At 32.6% G+C, this 17,835-nt stretch overlaps 2 protein-coding genes across 2 annotated transcripts in view; both read right to left on the bottom strand.

The window, feature by feature from the left end:
* LOC127837254 (long-chain fatty acid transport protein 4-like) overlaps positions 1 to 17,835 on the bottom strand; it is a 456,835-nt gene that overhangs the window by 287,273 nt on the left and 151,727 nt on the right. The gene's annotated exons all lie outside the window — the stretch shown is intronic.
* The window catches only part of LOC127840009 (uncharacterized), a 54,339-nt gene continuing 46,127 nt past the window's right edge, over positions 9,624 to 17,835 (bottom strand). The window contains exon 5 of the mRNA XM_052368398.1: positions 9,624 to 9,748. Coding sequence (XP_052224358.1) covers positions 9,624 to 9,748 — 125 coding nt within the window. The remainder of the gene's footprint in view (positions 9,749 to 17,835) is intronic.

Genomic DNA, 17,835 nt, shown 5'->3' with positions numbered 1-17,835 from the left:
ACGACGCTCCAAACGGAAGGAGATACCACTTCGCCGCAGACAACGCCTAACCCGTCGGCGTGTTTTACATCCGGGGAGTATAAATTGTGATCGTTGTTGTTATGTATTTGCAATAATGATTAAGTACAGTGCCACCGATAAGTTTAAACATTTGTGGATTTGTATTGAAAAGATACGAAGCTGTTAACATTCACTTCTGAGTATTAAAATACAAATTATTGTATTATGTGTTTGTTTGTGAAAATTGTCGTTGCTTTTAAATTAAAAATAAACAGTTGCAAACGAAACCAATTATATTGCTGCTTGTCATTATTTTTTCACAATCATGCTTTCATAGATATTTTTATCACGAGATTAATCAAACCTCGCTGAACAAGCGGTGTTTGAATTTTTATAATGTCGAGGGCGACATTTTCTTACAGAGGGGAAATGTGTTATAGACGTAAATAGATTGTCGTTGTTTTAAATATATTTATTTCATAAATATATTTATTCTGAATGATATTGAACAGGCTTGGAAGTAGATTATTTTTTTAAAGGAAACTTTGCTCGAATTGTTCAATGTTTGGACAGAGTAGATTTTAAAAGTAAATAGAATAAGTAGCGTTCTTTTGTAGTATTTGATTAGTTTCCAGTATGTAGAGACCGAGTAGAAAGTTGAACTCGTTTTACTAACACTTTTATACGTTAATTGGCTTGTCACGCATGAATTTATTCACTCAACCGCATCCGAGTGCATTAATGTCTATTTCAAATGTCATTCCTTGCATATGATTCATGCTGTTAACATGTATATTTATGATGTTCAATCGTAAATATAATATATTTAGGTAAATATGCATTTGATACATCTTTTCTATTGATGTATGTCGGTTGTATTATTGTATTTATTTTCTTATAATAATTGTATTTGTTGTATTAATTCCGTTTGTCTTTTACCGTCGGAACACATGATTTGAAATATAATTGAAATTGCTACTTATTATAAGAAATGCCGATTCCTTGCATATGATTCATGCGGTTAACATGTATATTTATGATGTTAAATCGTAAATATAATATATTTAGAAACTTCAACGTGTTGGTCGAAAGAACCCCTAACGCCCATACGGCAACAAACAGAAGTCCCCTACAGGGTTAATGTTGTCGGTGTAAGAACAAGATCTTCATATGTCATCAACCTAGCCTTAGTACTTTAAGTAACGGTAGGACATGGTTTGGGTTGTCGATGATTTCTGTAATCATAACAACTAAAATTTAGGAGAGACGAAAAAACTGAAACAACATGTATATTCCCCATACGGCCTTTTGTTCACATATTACATTTGATTAACCTAGCTTAAGTACTTTTTGAGTAATCACAGGATACATATATTCTTGTCAACACACGTGCATAAGTCCTTAGTTCTTTAAGAGATATCACATCATCCAGATTTTGTGGTTTTTAAATATGTTTGTAATAATAGCAACTACAATTTTCGTCTGACAAAAATACCCTTAAATCATTAGCAAAATATCCATATGGCCCTCTATCCACATAACAAGTTTTATACATCTAGCTTAATTACTGTCTGAGTTGTCGCAGGAGTCTGATCGTTGTTTTCAATTATGTATGTAATCAATAAAATCACAATGGTCGTCGAACGAACAAAATGAAAAAGCTTATGCATTCCCCATAAATTATAGTATAACCGATTTGAACGTCAAGCAAATGTTGTGACGGCCATTGTAGTAAATATACATGTTAACATATTCTTATATTCAGAAATCCAATCATCTTAGGATATATACAACGTTTCTTTTCTTTTTTTTAAATTCGGTGGTATTGTTTAAGTAATGTCTTTTTATCGACAGTTGATTTACAAAATATTAAGACATATTTAAGCAAGAAAACCCTAATTTAAACATAGGATACTCTGGTATGTTAACGTTTTGTGCAAATAATTCTCATAACACACGTACATAATTAAAGCAAGCCTAAGCATAAACATATTTGTAATTATTAGACAACGTTCAATTTAACAGCATTTAAAAATAGTGATCGCGAGGATTTGGAATTAAACGAGCTAAACGATTTATGAATACACTGTTTTTTTTGTTAATCCCTAAAGAACTTATGGTATGCTTATATGATATCTAAGTAAAACGACTCACTACACATATTGAATATTGAAATAGAAATATAAAAAACCTTATTTCCTCCATAAACAGAAGGATATGAATCATAGACAAGCAATCAATTTAAATCCTTCTGCCATGACAAAACTACAAAGTCAAAATTATCATGTTCTGAACAAATCATTCAAAATTATTAGAAGACACAGCTATTGTCATTATAAAAGTTCAATGTGCGCATGTATTCACAAAATAACACCCTCAATATATGTGACGTCGTCAGCGAAAATCAGTCTTGTGTACGCTGACGTTTATGCCGGGAAATCGCGAGATAAAAATCTTGTACGAAAATGCGCTGGATATTTCGTCTTTTTTATACAATTTCTCGGCTCATAATTTATGACATGCTTTGACAATTTCCACAATATAGCATTAATATGTCCTTTAAACACTGGCACAATTGGTGGTTTGTAATCCGTTTATTTAATTCAAATTATTCCCCTTGAATGACAATGTTTCGTTTGAGCAGTTCACAGGTAGCACAACCTGTCTCGTAGTGTTCATTTTCAATGGCTATTAAACGCTGTAAATCAAAATGACATCGTGTACTGTTGGATGTCTTCAATCGAAGAAGGTTCGGAAATGATATTTCCACATGCTTAAAATAGGTAAGTGAAAGATATATGTGTATTTTGGCTTTGTGATTAATTTTCGCGACTCGCAAGTTTGACCCGGAAGTAAACTGTACGATAGCAACTGAAATGTTTACATGAAATGGTGGTAGATTTAAATTTGACTAAAAATATCATATCTCAATTTATTAACAACAACACTATTCCATGTGAAATTTCACAAGATCAGGACACTTCGTTTTTAAATTTAAATTATTTATTGAATGTAGATTTTTTCTAAATGAACTTAATTTTGAAACTTCTCACCCCGCTACTCAAGATTTGTTTGATGTGGTAGATGATTATGAAAGTGACCTTGAGTCAAACCATGATGAGTCTGATATTGATGTTGAAGCTGTCAAAAAAACATCAGATACTGCGTTTATTGAAAAGTCTGAACTTGATGTGGCAGAAGCTGACAAACAAAACAAATTTAAGGTTGACTTTTTTTAATGTTTAAGCACAAATTTAATTGATAATTATTATTATATAAAAAGTGTTATGTAGATAAATAACCAATAATTTGATATTCTACAGGTAGGGAAGTTATTTTTCAAGACCCCGAGGAAGTGTGAGGTGTAAGGAATCAGCTGTGAAGGATCTGGTATTAGAATTGATTTAATATCATTGCTATCCACAAACTGAATAAGTCTAAATGTAATCAACTACCAATTGATTATTTACTTTATAATATTATTATAACTGACTATTTTAAAGTTGTGTTATTTACGCATACAGCCGGTCTTGAGTCAAGTGTGTGTTAATTGCTACACCAATGCTGCCCACACGTAACACATTCATGATCATCCGCTTCTTATTTGACATGACCTTGACCCTTATTGCAATGCCGACGCACTTCGTCTCATGCATCTTATACGGTATCGTTATCTATTTAAGTGTTCTGTGCTCGCTTCCGGATTAATGCTTAAATGATGGTTTCATTCGCTCTTAAAACATGTAATTTTGAGGACGAATGAGTTTGTTATCTCAGCGGCCAGTGCATGATTCATGTACGAATCTACGGTTTGTACAACATGTCCGGGGCGACACAGCGGACATGATAAATATTTTATTTTAAGCTTCGGCAGATGTCAGATTCCGTATGAAACAACTAGTTTTTTTTCCTATCATATTTTGTATTTACATATTGTTTATTAAACTTTAAACAGACAACGGTTTTGTACCAAATAAATGCAATGTTTGCATATATTATGGAAGAATCGACGGATTTCATGGACTACCATAATATTATGCATACGATGATTTGAAAAAAACAGATCCGCATATAACTGTTTTTAATTATAAATATTGTTTGCCCTATTTACTAAATTGATAGATAATTATTTTGCATTGTGGGTGTTATTTTTAAGATTGAAGTACAAGCGCACTTTCGCATTGCCGCCCTCTAGATTTTAATGTGTAGCAACGATGGCACTAACGGTGTTCCGTAGTACGTAGTCTTTAGTACATTGAAGCTCTGTAATTCGCCACGTATATGGTATTTGAAGACTGTTTTCGCTATCAGAGCCTGCGTCGCTTACATGACAAGTTAAGTCTTCTATTTGCAAATAATTCTCAATTTCTATCAGTAAACAATCAAAAGAGGTATCCTCAACACATTAAAAGCTAAACTTGCCTTTATTTTTCTCAAATTTACCTGCGGTTGATTTCAGAGAAAATAATGCATCCATCTTAAGCTTGCGCAGCAGGAACACAACGTGTTCGTTTGTTCCAAATTGCTCAACGTATTCAATATAAGTTGACTGCTGCTTGATGTCAATTTAAAACTGACGTTACTTTTCGTTGTTTAAAAAAATGTTTTCCTATCATTGTCTTCTTATCAGTAATTGCGGCATCATTCTCATTTCGGTCAAATATGGCTTAGAGTTTCTGTTTTATAGATTGTAGTGATGACAACGCTTGACTTTCTAAGTCAGATACCAATTCTTCGTGTTTGCGTTCATGTTCAAAATGACTCTCGCCTTTCTAATGAAAGTCATGTAACATTGTTTTCAATCTAGTTCAATTCAAGTTTATGTCATGCACAATATCAGACAGTACCTTAACTTTCTCGCACTTGTCCTCGTATGCAGAGCGTTGTGTCATACTGATGTTTATAAACGCCATGGTCAGAAGTACGGAAAAGTAGGCTGCAAGCTAAACATATTATTTTTGTGTGCATATAATAACAAATATAATTTTGCGCTACATAAGAAGAGTCATTAACAATGTAAATATTATAACAATTGTAAGCTACTTTAATATCATTGTTAACATTAAAAAAAACATTTATAAGTAAAAGCTACATTATAACAATAAGAATTACTTTCTTCATCATAAAAGTAATAATTGTTGACCTTAATGTAGTGGAGCACTGCTCTGATATATCTATATAATTATTTCTAATGGACCCATACATAATAAACGTTGAAAATGGGTTAAAAATTATTTAAGCTCGTTGATAAAAATTTACTACAAATATATATAAGTTAAACACAGTACATTAGTCTGATACTTAACCAATAAATACGTAAACTATTATTTAGGCATTCATAGACGCTCACTTATCATTATTCCTAATAAACCGTCAACAACATTATAGTGAACAAATACAAGAACATCCACGTATGAGCATATAATAACATAAAATACCAAATGTGGACTTTTGAGTTTAAAATTGATTATATTCGTGTGGCAATGGTAAAGTCATGACAGCTTGACCCATATTTGAAACAAAGCTTTTAATAAAACAAAAATAGTGTCTTCAACAACTAGAGTAATGAATCGTCTTCTTATGTTAGTTATACAATAATATACTTATAATATAACAATATACTTATCTATCCATATGCATGTTATAGAGCGTGAAGCGTTTTTACAGATCACGAGTTAAAGCTCCGGAAATTGCTCCGTGAATCGCCGAGAATGGCTTATGCCTTTTCGAAACGTTTCGCAAGAAATGAAGTCGTTAATTTGCAAAGTGTTTCTCATTTCTACCAGTCAACTATTAATAAAAGTATTCACATAGCATTTGAACCAACATGTGTTTCAACTGTTATCTATCTCTACTACATTTGATTTAAGACTACATGGTCTCTCTTGTTCAATGACGAAAGCAACAAAGGCGATGATTATAATGACGAGCGAGATGCCCAGAACGATAATCGCTATTTTCCAGCCAGATACGCCGAAATCCGTCGAGATCGGCGCTGAAATAAAAGAGGTAATTTAGCGAAATGAGTGCGTTTTAACATCCAGTTATTTACATGCACGGTGAAGTAAATGTCAAGGTCAACATAAAGACCCATATGAAAAAAGGTGTATTTTTATTTAGCCATATTAAAGTTATTGTTATATTTTAGCACAAATTCCTTATACTCGTTTAGGTTTTACTTTGGTTTTATTTAATGGCCGGCTCTACTGGACATAGCACATTTGCGTAGAATAAAAAATCATTAGTTGAAAAAATATAACAACATAGTTTTCAATAACTTTAAAATCTTATTAACATTGCTATGATTCGTTTTTTCTTCTCTATTTAACGGGTATCCTGAATACGTTAAGAATACTACAATAATCTATGCATACTAACCGCATGTATAATAAGGTGAAAACTTATATTTCTGTCCGCCCAGGTCAACGGCAGTGGACGTTTGGCCGCTGAGGCATTCGAGAGGGTATGCCGTTCCCTGTATGCCGTTCGTCGTGAAGGCTATCACCTTGAGGAGAAAACAATACAAATACGTTATATATATTCGTATAACTATTTGTAGTGAAAAAACTTAAAGTTGTATTGGATAATAGTTTGCATATTGTAAATTCAAGTAAACGTTACGTTTTATGAACAAAATGTATGTTTATCATATATTAAATATACTTTGTTTATTCAAAATACTTGAAGTTGTATGGTCAAGTACTGCGTTTATCATGAATTCAAATACGCTACATGATTTAATAGTAAAATGAATGTTTATCATATATTCAATATACTGTATTTTATATAAAAACAGTTAATGTTAATAATATAATATAATTCACATTATACTAGATGTGTTATAATATACACTGAAAATACGATATATAATGTATAACATTTTCTTTATTTACTAATTCGAATTCACTACATTTTGATTAGTTTACTTGTCAAATAATCAATTATACTAGTTTTGTTCAGTAAAATGTGTACATGCGTTTATCATAGATCCATCCCTCTTAATAAAGGGACCAGTAATTTAGGACTCTTCAAATAAAAATACAAGCCAGTTTGACCTCCCTATTGATTTAGGGACAAGCTAGTTTAGACTCCTTTCAATTTAATGTGTCTGTCATTTTTTACACTTGAGACATATAAGATGTATGCTCATTTCATCTCCTTCATAGCATACAGAAGGCAATATCTGTACGTCCTTTTTCGTCTTTGTGTAACTATGTCACAACAAATTATTTAAATGTAATCAATAACGATTTCTTGGCGTTTACGTCTATGGACGGTCATGGCAAATGGAAGATGAATACATATCATAGTGTTTTACAGACCAAATGTACCTTAACGTAGTATATAGAAACTAAGGACACATTTCAAACCTTTTTCAATAGTCCAAACTTAAAAGCAATAGTATGATTTAAAATGTGAAAACGGAAATATGTTTATGGATTTCGTTCGTTCAAACGTGTAAAGGTCAACTGTATATTCAAATTTGCATCTCGGGCAGTAGAATATCAATAAATAGGGTGCTCAGGCATGCATGCAATATGTAATCATATGTATGATTCCATGTAAAAGAATTTAAAAATTAATCTTAACAAATGCATTCTATGTGTGGTCACCTTACCCAACAAGCGAATCGGAACGTTGCCCTGCGGTCCACGGAGGCGTCGAAGTTGACCGTATGCAGATATACGTTTCTCCACTAGAAGTCACAGAATACACGCAACTCATCTGAGATCCAGCTGTTTGGAATCGAAATGCATTGGAAATGTATATACATATATATATATATATATATATATATATATATATATATATATATATATATATATATATATATATATATATATATATATATATATATATATATATATATATATATTATTTAGATAATTTTGTTTTAATATGGGTCATTAGAAGGAATTGTAATTGCATTCAGCAATACATTATTATCATGTTTCCATGATATTAGTTTCCAAACTATTATGTAAATGTAATTGTATTTATGATGTTATTACACATACTTTTACATTCAAACTGCCGGAACTATACTACAGTATACTGCAACATAGTATAACTATATACAGGATATATATTTAATACTACAGAGGAACATAATTTATATGATTATATAAGAGAACAGACCAGACAGTTTATTCATATAACTTAAACAAGTCCAGTTTATCGATATATATACAAAACTGACACCATATGAGCATAGCATATGCATCGAAATGCGAAAATGACCAAGATAGTATATAACAATATGTTAAAAATGCACTTAGGCAATTATATTACTCCACGTTTGCATTTATTGACTCAGTTCCAATTTTAACAGCATTTTTATATTATTGTGCGAGTTAAGTTAGACTATTAGTGTAAGTATTGGTTAATTTATGAATACTAGGTCAGTTATAATATTATTGTTCAATATACATTTTTAAAATATCGGTATAAAGAGGACATATCATTACAAAATGATGCTCGTCTTCGATATCATATGAGATACATATACTATATTTACGTTCGTTTTAAGAATATTTACATGTCTCAATGATTCAATTTTGAACATATCGGACGAGAGTCTTAATTTTGGTCTTTTCTCTTAAGTTGTAAGTTTGGATTATGCAAAGGTCATCAGATAATTCACATCGATGTTTCAATTCTTTGTATAAAGTTAATGAACGGTTTACATTTAAATACAAAGCTAAGTACATATCAATAAGTCTAGTTTAAATTATAGTAAAAAATACATTTCAATTCACTTACTTTGGATACACCCAAACATCTAAAAACCATTTTTTTTTAGAGCAAGTCCCGTACTTTGGTTATCCAGTTGTTATATCGAATTATATTTTCAGCACCGTTTCTCATATAAAATAGTGTACTATGTAATATATAATTAGTTTGTTTAACACTAAATGGTTTTATAAAATATTTTATAATTCGAACATATCGATTTATATATAACGGGTAACGCCCTAGTTCCCCGTATACTGCTGAATTAGGGGTACTTATTTTGACACCAAGTACATGTATTCGTTTAAAAAACCTTTCGTAAAAGTATTCAATATCCTTAGCATTTGAAAACACCAAAAACTCAAACGCATAACACAATATTAAAGTAACATACGAATCAAACAAATACAATATAAGTTTAACAAGAACATGAATGTCTTTGATGATTGAAAAAAAGCGACTCATAGCATTTTAGCCTTTATCTTATAAAGTTTGAGTACTTTGTATAAATGACCCACCAATTGATAGTGCAATGCCGATATAGTTAAATGATTGAACCATTTCTATTTGATCATTATTATAAAAAAAGCATGTTCTGAGAATTATGTCCACCCTGTTTATATATGACTTCTTTTTGTTCTAACAAATTCAGCATTATCTGCAAACAATAATAAATCAATTGATAGTTGTTATCATGTTTTCATTGTTATTACTCAAAAAGTGTTCTATGTCGTTAGCCAAAAGTGGAAATCCGACAACGTCCCCGTATGTTTTACACATACCTTCACTTAAGGAAACACAGATCGAATAATGTTTAACAATCTAATATAATTGCATCTTGCCTTATCAACACCGAGGAATAAAGTGCACTTACCTGTTGTCAAAATCCATTAAAGTCTTGTTTGAGCACGAGTCTGGTGTGCTGTTGACGATGACGTCACGGTAATCTCGTAATCAATACGGTAGTTTCCGAGTATCACATCCGGGCACGTGGTGGCCACCGTGGCCTCCGAGCCTGCAATACGAAAATTATTTTATCCTACAGCTAAATGATATTATAATATGAAACTATAGGTGGCTACAACACACAGTAAACCTTTACTCTACATGTCAACTAGCATTTACACTGCTACATCATGTACATAGCTGACCTCTATTTTGGGTTAAAGCTCAAATGCAGTTAAGACTTTTATACGATTTAACTCTATGCCTCGACAACATCCTGATACATTTGTTCTAAAATTGCAATGTATACATTAATGAAATACATTTGAAATCAATGTATACCGTATACGAATAATTGTCGTAGGTTATTAATACAATACAACGTTTATTTTTTATTTAATCACTGAATGCAAAATATGTCGCCAAACTACAAGAGCTTGCCTGCTGCCACGACGTAACTAATACCTAAGAAACAAATAAAGACCGATCACCGTCCGATCAGCGGATGATGTTTTTTGTTTCGCTCATCGGTCTGGCGCCCGGCCGATGATCGCACGGACACCGGGTCATTTTGTAGCATCGGGCGACGTCCGGGTTAATTTTAAGTCTTAATAAAAAATTTACCAGACGTGTGGCCCGGGAAGGAATCGAATTGAGATCTAAAAATAAAGTACGATCAACGCACAGTTAACGCCCGGCGATCGCCGGACATCGGATTCTTTGTACGTGTATCGGCAAAATCAATGCATTTCCCACGGACATACGCGATCGTCTGATTGCCGGAGGGCCTCCGCACGATGACTGACGGACGCCGGACGGAACTCGTCATTTAACCGAAGGATTCCGGTTAATGCACGATGACAGATCACGTGGGTAGATTCCAAGCAAACACTTCCAGCTTCCATTTTAAGTCAAGATGCCAAAGAGAAAGGATAATGCCACGTCCTTAAACAATAGATCATCTGGATCAGCCCGATGATGGACATAATGACCAAGAGAAAGAAGAGAAATCGCAGCCACATATAAATCCTGAGCATGCTGAAGAAATTGTCGAGTTCTTTGAAGGCAACACTCTATTTTATGACCTGTACCACAAGGATTACAACCATAGTGCCAGCGCAGGTGACCAAATACAGCAATATACAGTTGATTGGGAATCTACTGGCAACAATAAGTAAGACAGACCAGAGAGTTTATTTCCTTTGAGTGATGTTTAATACTTTGCTGCCAATAATATTGAAAATGTATTAGATCTATGTATTGATTCGATAAAATCTTTGCAAAAAGAGTTTAAATATAAGGAAAGGTTAATCACAGACATGACTACAAATTGGTTATGTAATAATTATTATATCTGTTTTATTAATTTTTATGTAATGTTTCTAATGATATACTAGCATATTAAGGTTTTCTTCATTAAATACTCTTAAATATTTTCAGAATACAAGTACGACTGTAAAAGTTCTATCAATACAACTTTTGCATTATTATATTATGCTCTTAAACTTTAAAATAGTGAGTTGTTATGGTTTTATGGTTCATCGTATCTAGAGTAATTAACACAATAATTTGGTTTAAATATTGCCAGCTGTTTGTTTAAAACGTTTAAGCACGCCTTGAGATCCTTAAAATGATTACCGGGTATGCATGCCAACGCTTGCCATAACATCTAGAACTTTAGATTTCGGGAATTGAATCTACGTAGATCCTAAAGATTTTTTTTCGCATAATTAACAAACCATTGTTCAAACTCATCATCATTTAATATACACTTGTTAAAAACAAATAGTTACACAATTTAAAGACAAGTTTAATATAATATAACCAGTCTATACGTCGATGACATGCATCTGCCATGGCACACTTCCCGCATCGCGCCCAAAGTAATGCTTGTTTTATGCCCGCTGCTCCTTCGCCGCTGTTGCCCTCGAACCTTGGTCCTCTTCGTCCACTTCTTGCATGAAGTCATTGTTTTTTCAAGCCCCCGGAATCAGTTAATGGACATCAAAATACAGCATTCATTAACAATTTCATAATGAATAAATGCCACCTTGTAAAAATGGTTGTTTTAAACTGGTGTTTTAACAAATACACCTTTTCAGAATGATACAAAATCTGTGTTACCAGTGCACACACGTATATAGCTCATCATTCATATATGATAGACTCACAAATATTATTTTTCTGCATTTTGTGACATAAGAAGAAACTATTATATAACAAAAAGTATTACATAACAAAGTTTGTAATCAAGGTTAATTTATATTCCCAATGACATTCATTAATTTCGTAACATAGAATGTTGTTTTATAACAGAAATATCAGTGCTGCTCATTAAGATATTAAATGACGTCTCGTTTCTTAGGCCGTTATACCAATTATACAAATAACTTGTTCGTATATCAGTGTACTGGGGGCACTCAAAGAACGCATGAAATTCGTTCTCCAATACATGTACGTCAAATCTTGTTAAACAAAATTAGCATGTTCGAGCTGTACGTTAAAATGCCTGCCAAGTTCAATGTTCAATTTATTATTAGAACACCTAAAACGAGCAAATGCGCGACGTGACTTAAATGATACATCTATAGTAAAATATTTATCCGAAGTTAAAAGTGACTTAAACTGTTTGTAAGTGTCGCCGCGCGGAGATGCATTAATCTCATTGTGCCAGTCTTGGGTTTTACAGTCTTGTATAGGCTGTTTAAAACATTGTAAAAATATATTCATATCACCTACGTCCTGGGAAACCTAAACAAAACCAAAACCATATTTGAATAAGAGTTCCTTCACAAATGTTGTCCAATTTGTCCTTCCAATATCGTCAAATGACTTCAGCATTCTGTAACAAATTACTGGATATCTATTGCTAGGCATTTGTAGTAAATGACACCAGTATTTTATGCATTTCAGATAATACACACATCAAAGTGACAATCTACCACATTCCCCTAAGACCATGCTGTTATTAACCGTCGAGCCGACACCAAAGAAATATTTGCAAAATTCAATTTTTGATCTTTCGATTATATCACAGTATTCATAACCCCATATTTCAGCCCCAAATGTTAGTATGGACACAATCCTAGTGTCAAAAAGTTTAAAAATGTCACTATTGTTAAAATAACCAAAGGAAACTTGAAATTGTTTGATAGAGAAGAATACTTACCGCGCTTGTGACACCAACTTGGATTTAGCAGCTGTCCACGATAGCTTTGGAGTGAATAACAGACTGAAACAACTTTAACCTGTTGACCATTTAGAAACCACGCTTCATAATTGCGTAAAGGACCACCATTACGGAAGACTATGATTTCGAGTGTATTCAGATTAATCTGCATACAAGTATCTTCGCAAAATTTTGTAACAGCGTTTAAATGTGACTGAAGATTGTATGCTGTGTCCGCGCAATTAGCGCAATTAGCTACGTGATAAGCGTACATCAAACAATAAAAATCTGGTATATCATTGGTTATAAATATCCCATGTTTACAGTGTTCCCTTACGTAGCTTACTAAATTATTAATATATAATGAAAATATTATCGGTGAGATTAAATCACCCTACCTGGTACCGATGTTACAGCAAAGTGGTTGCGTAATGATATTTCCCGACACTTTGATATGTGCGCGTAAATTTGCGTACATCGATTGCAAGACAATTAGAATTTTGCCGTTCATACATGTGGCACATAAGCTGGTAAAAAGCGTGAAATGAACTTATGAATCAAATGCCTTTTTGAAATCCACGTAAAGTACGTAGAAACGACCACCAGGTTTCGGCGTATACTTTTGAATCATGCTCTGCAGACAAAAGAGGTTATCTAAATTCGAGTACCCAGATCTAAACCCGACTTGTGACTCTTCTATGATGGTGTTTTTCTCTTCCCACTCATTTATACGGTCAGTAATTATGCTTTAGAAAATTTTATACATGACATTAATCATTGAAATCCCTCTGTAATTAGCCGGTTCTTCCTTACTGCCCGATTTAAATATTGGAACTATAATACTTTCGCACCACGATTCCGGAAATATACCTGTATCCAAAATTTGATCAAAAAGACTTTTCAAGATCGGGGTTATAATATGTTGTGTGTTTTTATAAAATTCCGCTCATATTCCATCCTTACCGTGTGATTTACCAGTTTTCAGCTTAGATATACTGATCCTTATTTCTTCATCTCTAATTGGTCTATTAAAAGGGCTATTTACATCATTATCGTCACTGTTATCAAAGCGGACATTATGGATAGGAATCTGGTCATCACTGTAAAGTAAAGATTAAAAATAATCTCGCCATTTTCCAGGTGAGACAGAACTGCTTTCCGTTTCCGGCTTTATGTGTCCTCTTACTAGTTTCCAGAACATTTTGGATTCTTGCTTGATTTTAGAAGTGAAAATCGTTTTTTACGTTGATACATGCACAGTTTTGCCTTGCAATTGTTTTTAAAATATGATCTAGCGACCATATAGTTTAAAAAATCGACGTTATTATTAGCCGAACGAAAGCGTCTAAGAAGATAGTATTTCTTTCGTTTTGCTAACAAACATTGCCTGCCCAACCAAGGCTCTTGTTTTTTACGTAATGGGTTATTGTGCCTAAAAATCATATGTTCGGCAGACATCTTATAAACGTGTATTATTTAAAAAACTGCATCGCTGACATTTGTTCGGATAGTAATTAAAAGATTATCTTTCATTCAAAGACGCGAAATTACGCGTAAAATTTTCGTTTCATTACCATCTTTGCGCCACATATAGTGATCATAACTCATTATGTCGTATAACTCGACTTGCTCCTCCTTCAATTTCTCGGTAGTTTGGAACTTTAACTGAGCGTACAAGGGGAAATGATCAGAGTCATCAAAATTGTGTACACAAAAGTGTGCGATACATTTAAACAATTCACTTGATACGATATGATAGTCTACCACACTATGACCTCCGTTGGCAATACATGTAACATTACCATTACAATCATCTACAAATCTGCAATTTACAATATGCAGATTATAAGTACAGCATATATTAATCAAAGACAATCCATATATATTAACTTCTCTATCTCTATTTTGCCTAGGGAGATCAAACAAATCTTCATCATAATCAACTTCGCAATTATATAAATATTTCAAACTATCTTATAAAATAAAATCATTTAAATCTTTCGTTCTTGCATTAAAATCACCGGCAAGGTACAGGTAACAATTTGGATAATGTTATTTTATCAGTAATAAATTGCTTTCAAGTAATAAGATACCATTATTTTCACATAACGTACTGTAAATTCTAGAGCCTTCTGGTGCTACGTACGCAAAGTACATTATTAAATCCTTCATATTAGCATAGATACTTGATTTTATAAAAAGTACAATACAATCTTTAAAATCATTAAAAATACGTTTTACAAAACCTGATGTTATCAAGTGGTCTCTTATAAAAACACTGACTCCTACACTATTGCGTATAGCATTGTAATGCCTTAAGCGTACATTATCAAAGTGTGTATATTGCTCGAGAAAGTTATCGAATTCGGAGTTAAAATTACTCCATGTTTCAATTAATCCTATGACATCAAATTTATTTAAATATTGTTGTACGTATACGTTATTTCTAAATTTACCAAGTCCGTTTACGTTCCAGCTTAAAACGTTAAAATATGACTTATTGATGTGCTTACTTTGGGATAGATTATTAGTTGTAAATGTTAATGAACGTTTTGGCATACTTGCCAATAATGAAACCGATGAGTTTGCATTGTTTATTTCTTAATTATATTGGAATAACGCGAGGTTTTTAATACGCTGTTTTATTAAACAATTTACGGTTTAACAACATTGTCATTTCCTTAAAATTTGTTATAAATCTTATAATGTGTGTGTATTGTCCTTTTATATTTAAACAGACATTGGCGCAGAATTTAAAGAGTAATTTGTTTTATGTATATGTCGTTCCTTTTGTCATTTGATCAACGATTGTCCATCCACAAAGCATTGCCTACTAACATCTTCTGTTTTAAAATGGAATAGGAAAATGGCGATGTACACAGCGATGTAGAAGCAAACACCACTAGACCAAAATCAACATGGTGATGTGTATCCATACCACAGTTGGGTGAGTAAACCATTAGAAAGTTTATGCTTGACTTGTATTTGCCAGTTAGTTAAAAGTGAGTTAAAGAAGATTTATTTCTAGACTAAAATAACCAATATCGGCGAAGTTAAATGGGTTGATGTAAGGGTAGATATTTTGTAAGTTGAAAATGGAAGCCTTCTATTTGTTTGGTATTTTGCTTATGTAATACAAGCATTTTACTTTCTGTGTTCAATTTGAGTGTGTAATAGTTGGAATTCTGATACAATTTTAATATAGCGATATAATGTCGTATTACTTTTCTTTTTGATTCACTTGTTGAGGACTATTTCGCGCGAAGGTACTATACGAGATTAAACATATTTATATAGTATTACACAATGTTCAATTGAGTTGATTTAATATGTTTTAGCTTTTCATTCAACAACTAAACCTACTATTTTGATCGTCTCACAAACGATTTTATAACTTACCTCGTCGGATATATTCAAGTACACAATGACACTACCATAGTCTTTTCAATGTATTTATAAAGGTGTATTGACGCTGCTTTCGTCTTACCTCTATGCCGAAACTGGATAACGAGACGCCGGTTACAGTAAAAACGTTCAATCGCTAGGGTTTAGACCGCAGAAAAATGCAATTATTTCCAAATAGTCGAAAAATTTCTCGAGCAATCTTGAGAAATCGAGAAATTGATGTTTCTATTTGTGATTAAATTCATAGAACAACTCTACCCGGACTGTTTGCATCCACCGTGAAAGTAGTGAACAACTTTCGTGCACTGCAAAGAGCCACACGTATAAGTTGAGAAACGACAAATTTTCTATAAATTTATGTTAAGCGACTAACAATCTAACTTGTAAAAATTAAAACTCTTTGACATTTTGAACTTGCACGTTTACAGTCGTTGATTAACATATGATATACCATATCAACAATAGTTTAATTATAAAAATTTGCAATTGATATGAGTAATGTGTTCAAATGGAACGCTAATTTGCTAAATTAAAATATGCATAATTCACACATAAAATAACAGTATAAAACTCTTAACTACATGTCTTATTGTACAGACATATTAAATGGCTACATATGTTGAATTTTCAAAATTTCAACATTTCTGTGAAATGCCTCATAAGCACATGTGTGTTTACCGCCGTTGCATATCCGAGTTTCGAGCACGAGAAGGACTGGTTGCTGGTGAACTGTTCTCCCGTTGCATCATTCGTCTCTGTGAACGGACATCATCATCATCATCATCATCATCATCATCATCATCATCATAATCACCATTATCATCATCATCATCATCATCATCATCATCATCATCATCATCATCATCATCATCATCATCATCATCATCATCATCATCATCATCATCATCATCATCATCATCATCATCATCATCATCATCATCATCATCATCATCATCATCATCATCATCATCATCATCATCATCATCATCATCATCATCATCATCATCATCATCATCATCAACACAACCACCACCCCCATCAACATCACCATCATCTTCTTCTTCTTCTTCGTCTTCTTCTTACTCTTTGTTTTCTTCTTTTTATTAATCATAATCATCATCACCATTGAAATCGTTGTCGTCATAATAATTTGTATCATCATTATCAACATTATAATTGTTATCCTTAATGTAGTGGAACTAATATTGTTGTAATCGATGTGTCCTTACTAGTTGCGACAAGGTAAATGTAACTGTCTAATGTTACTGAATGGATGTCGAGACATATAAATATGCCGATATACACTCCGAAGAAGATCACAAATTGTGATCTGAAAATCTATTAATTGATATAAACATAGTATTTCGTATAGATATGTTTGTAGATATAACAAGAAAAGCAAATGTTGAATATATGTATGAATATATGCAATTGAATATTTTTAATGTCAGCGACAGTGCATTTTCTGCTTAATCAAGACTTCTTCGTTGACATGGAAATATTGGGTGAACGTATTGAAATTTAAGTTCAATTTCATATATATGCAAATATGTCTAAAAACGCAATTCTCCGCGTTTGACTGT

This window comes from Dreissena polymorpha, chromosome 7, assembly GCF_020536995.1.
Source record: "Dreissena polymorpha isolate Duluth1 chromosome 7, UMN_Dpol_1.0, whole genome shotgun sequence".
Lineage (NCBI taxonomy): Eukaryota > Metazoa > Mollusca > Bivalvia > Myida > Dreissenidae > Dreissena > Dreissena polymorpha.
The sequence above is the reverse complement of the archived record's forward strand: the minus strand, read 5'-3'. Positions and strand labels throughout refer to the sequence as shown.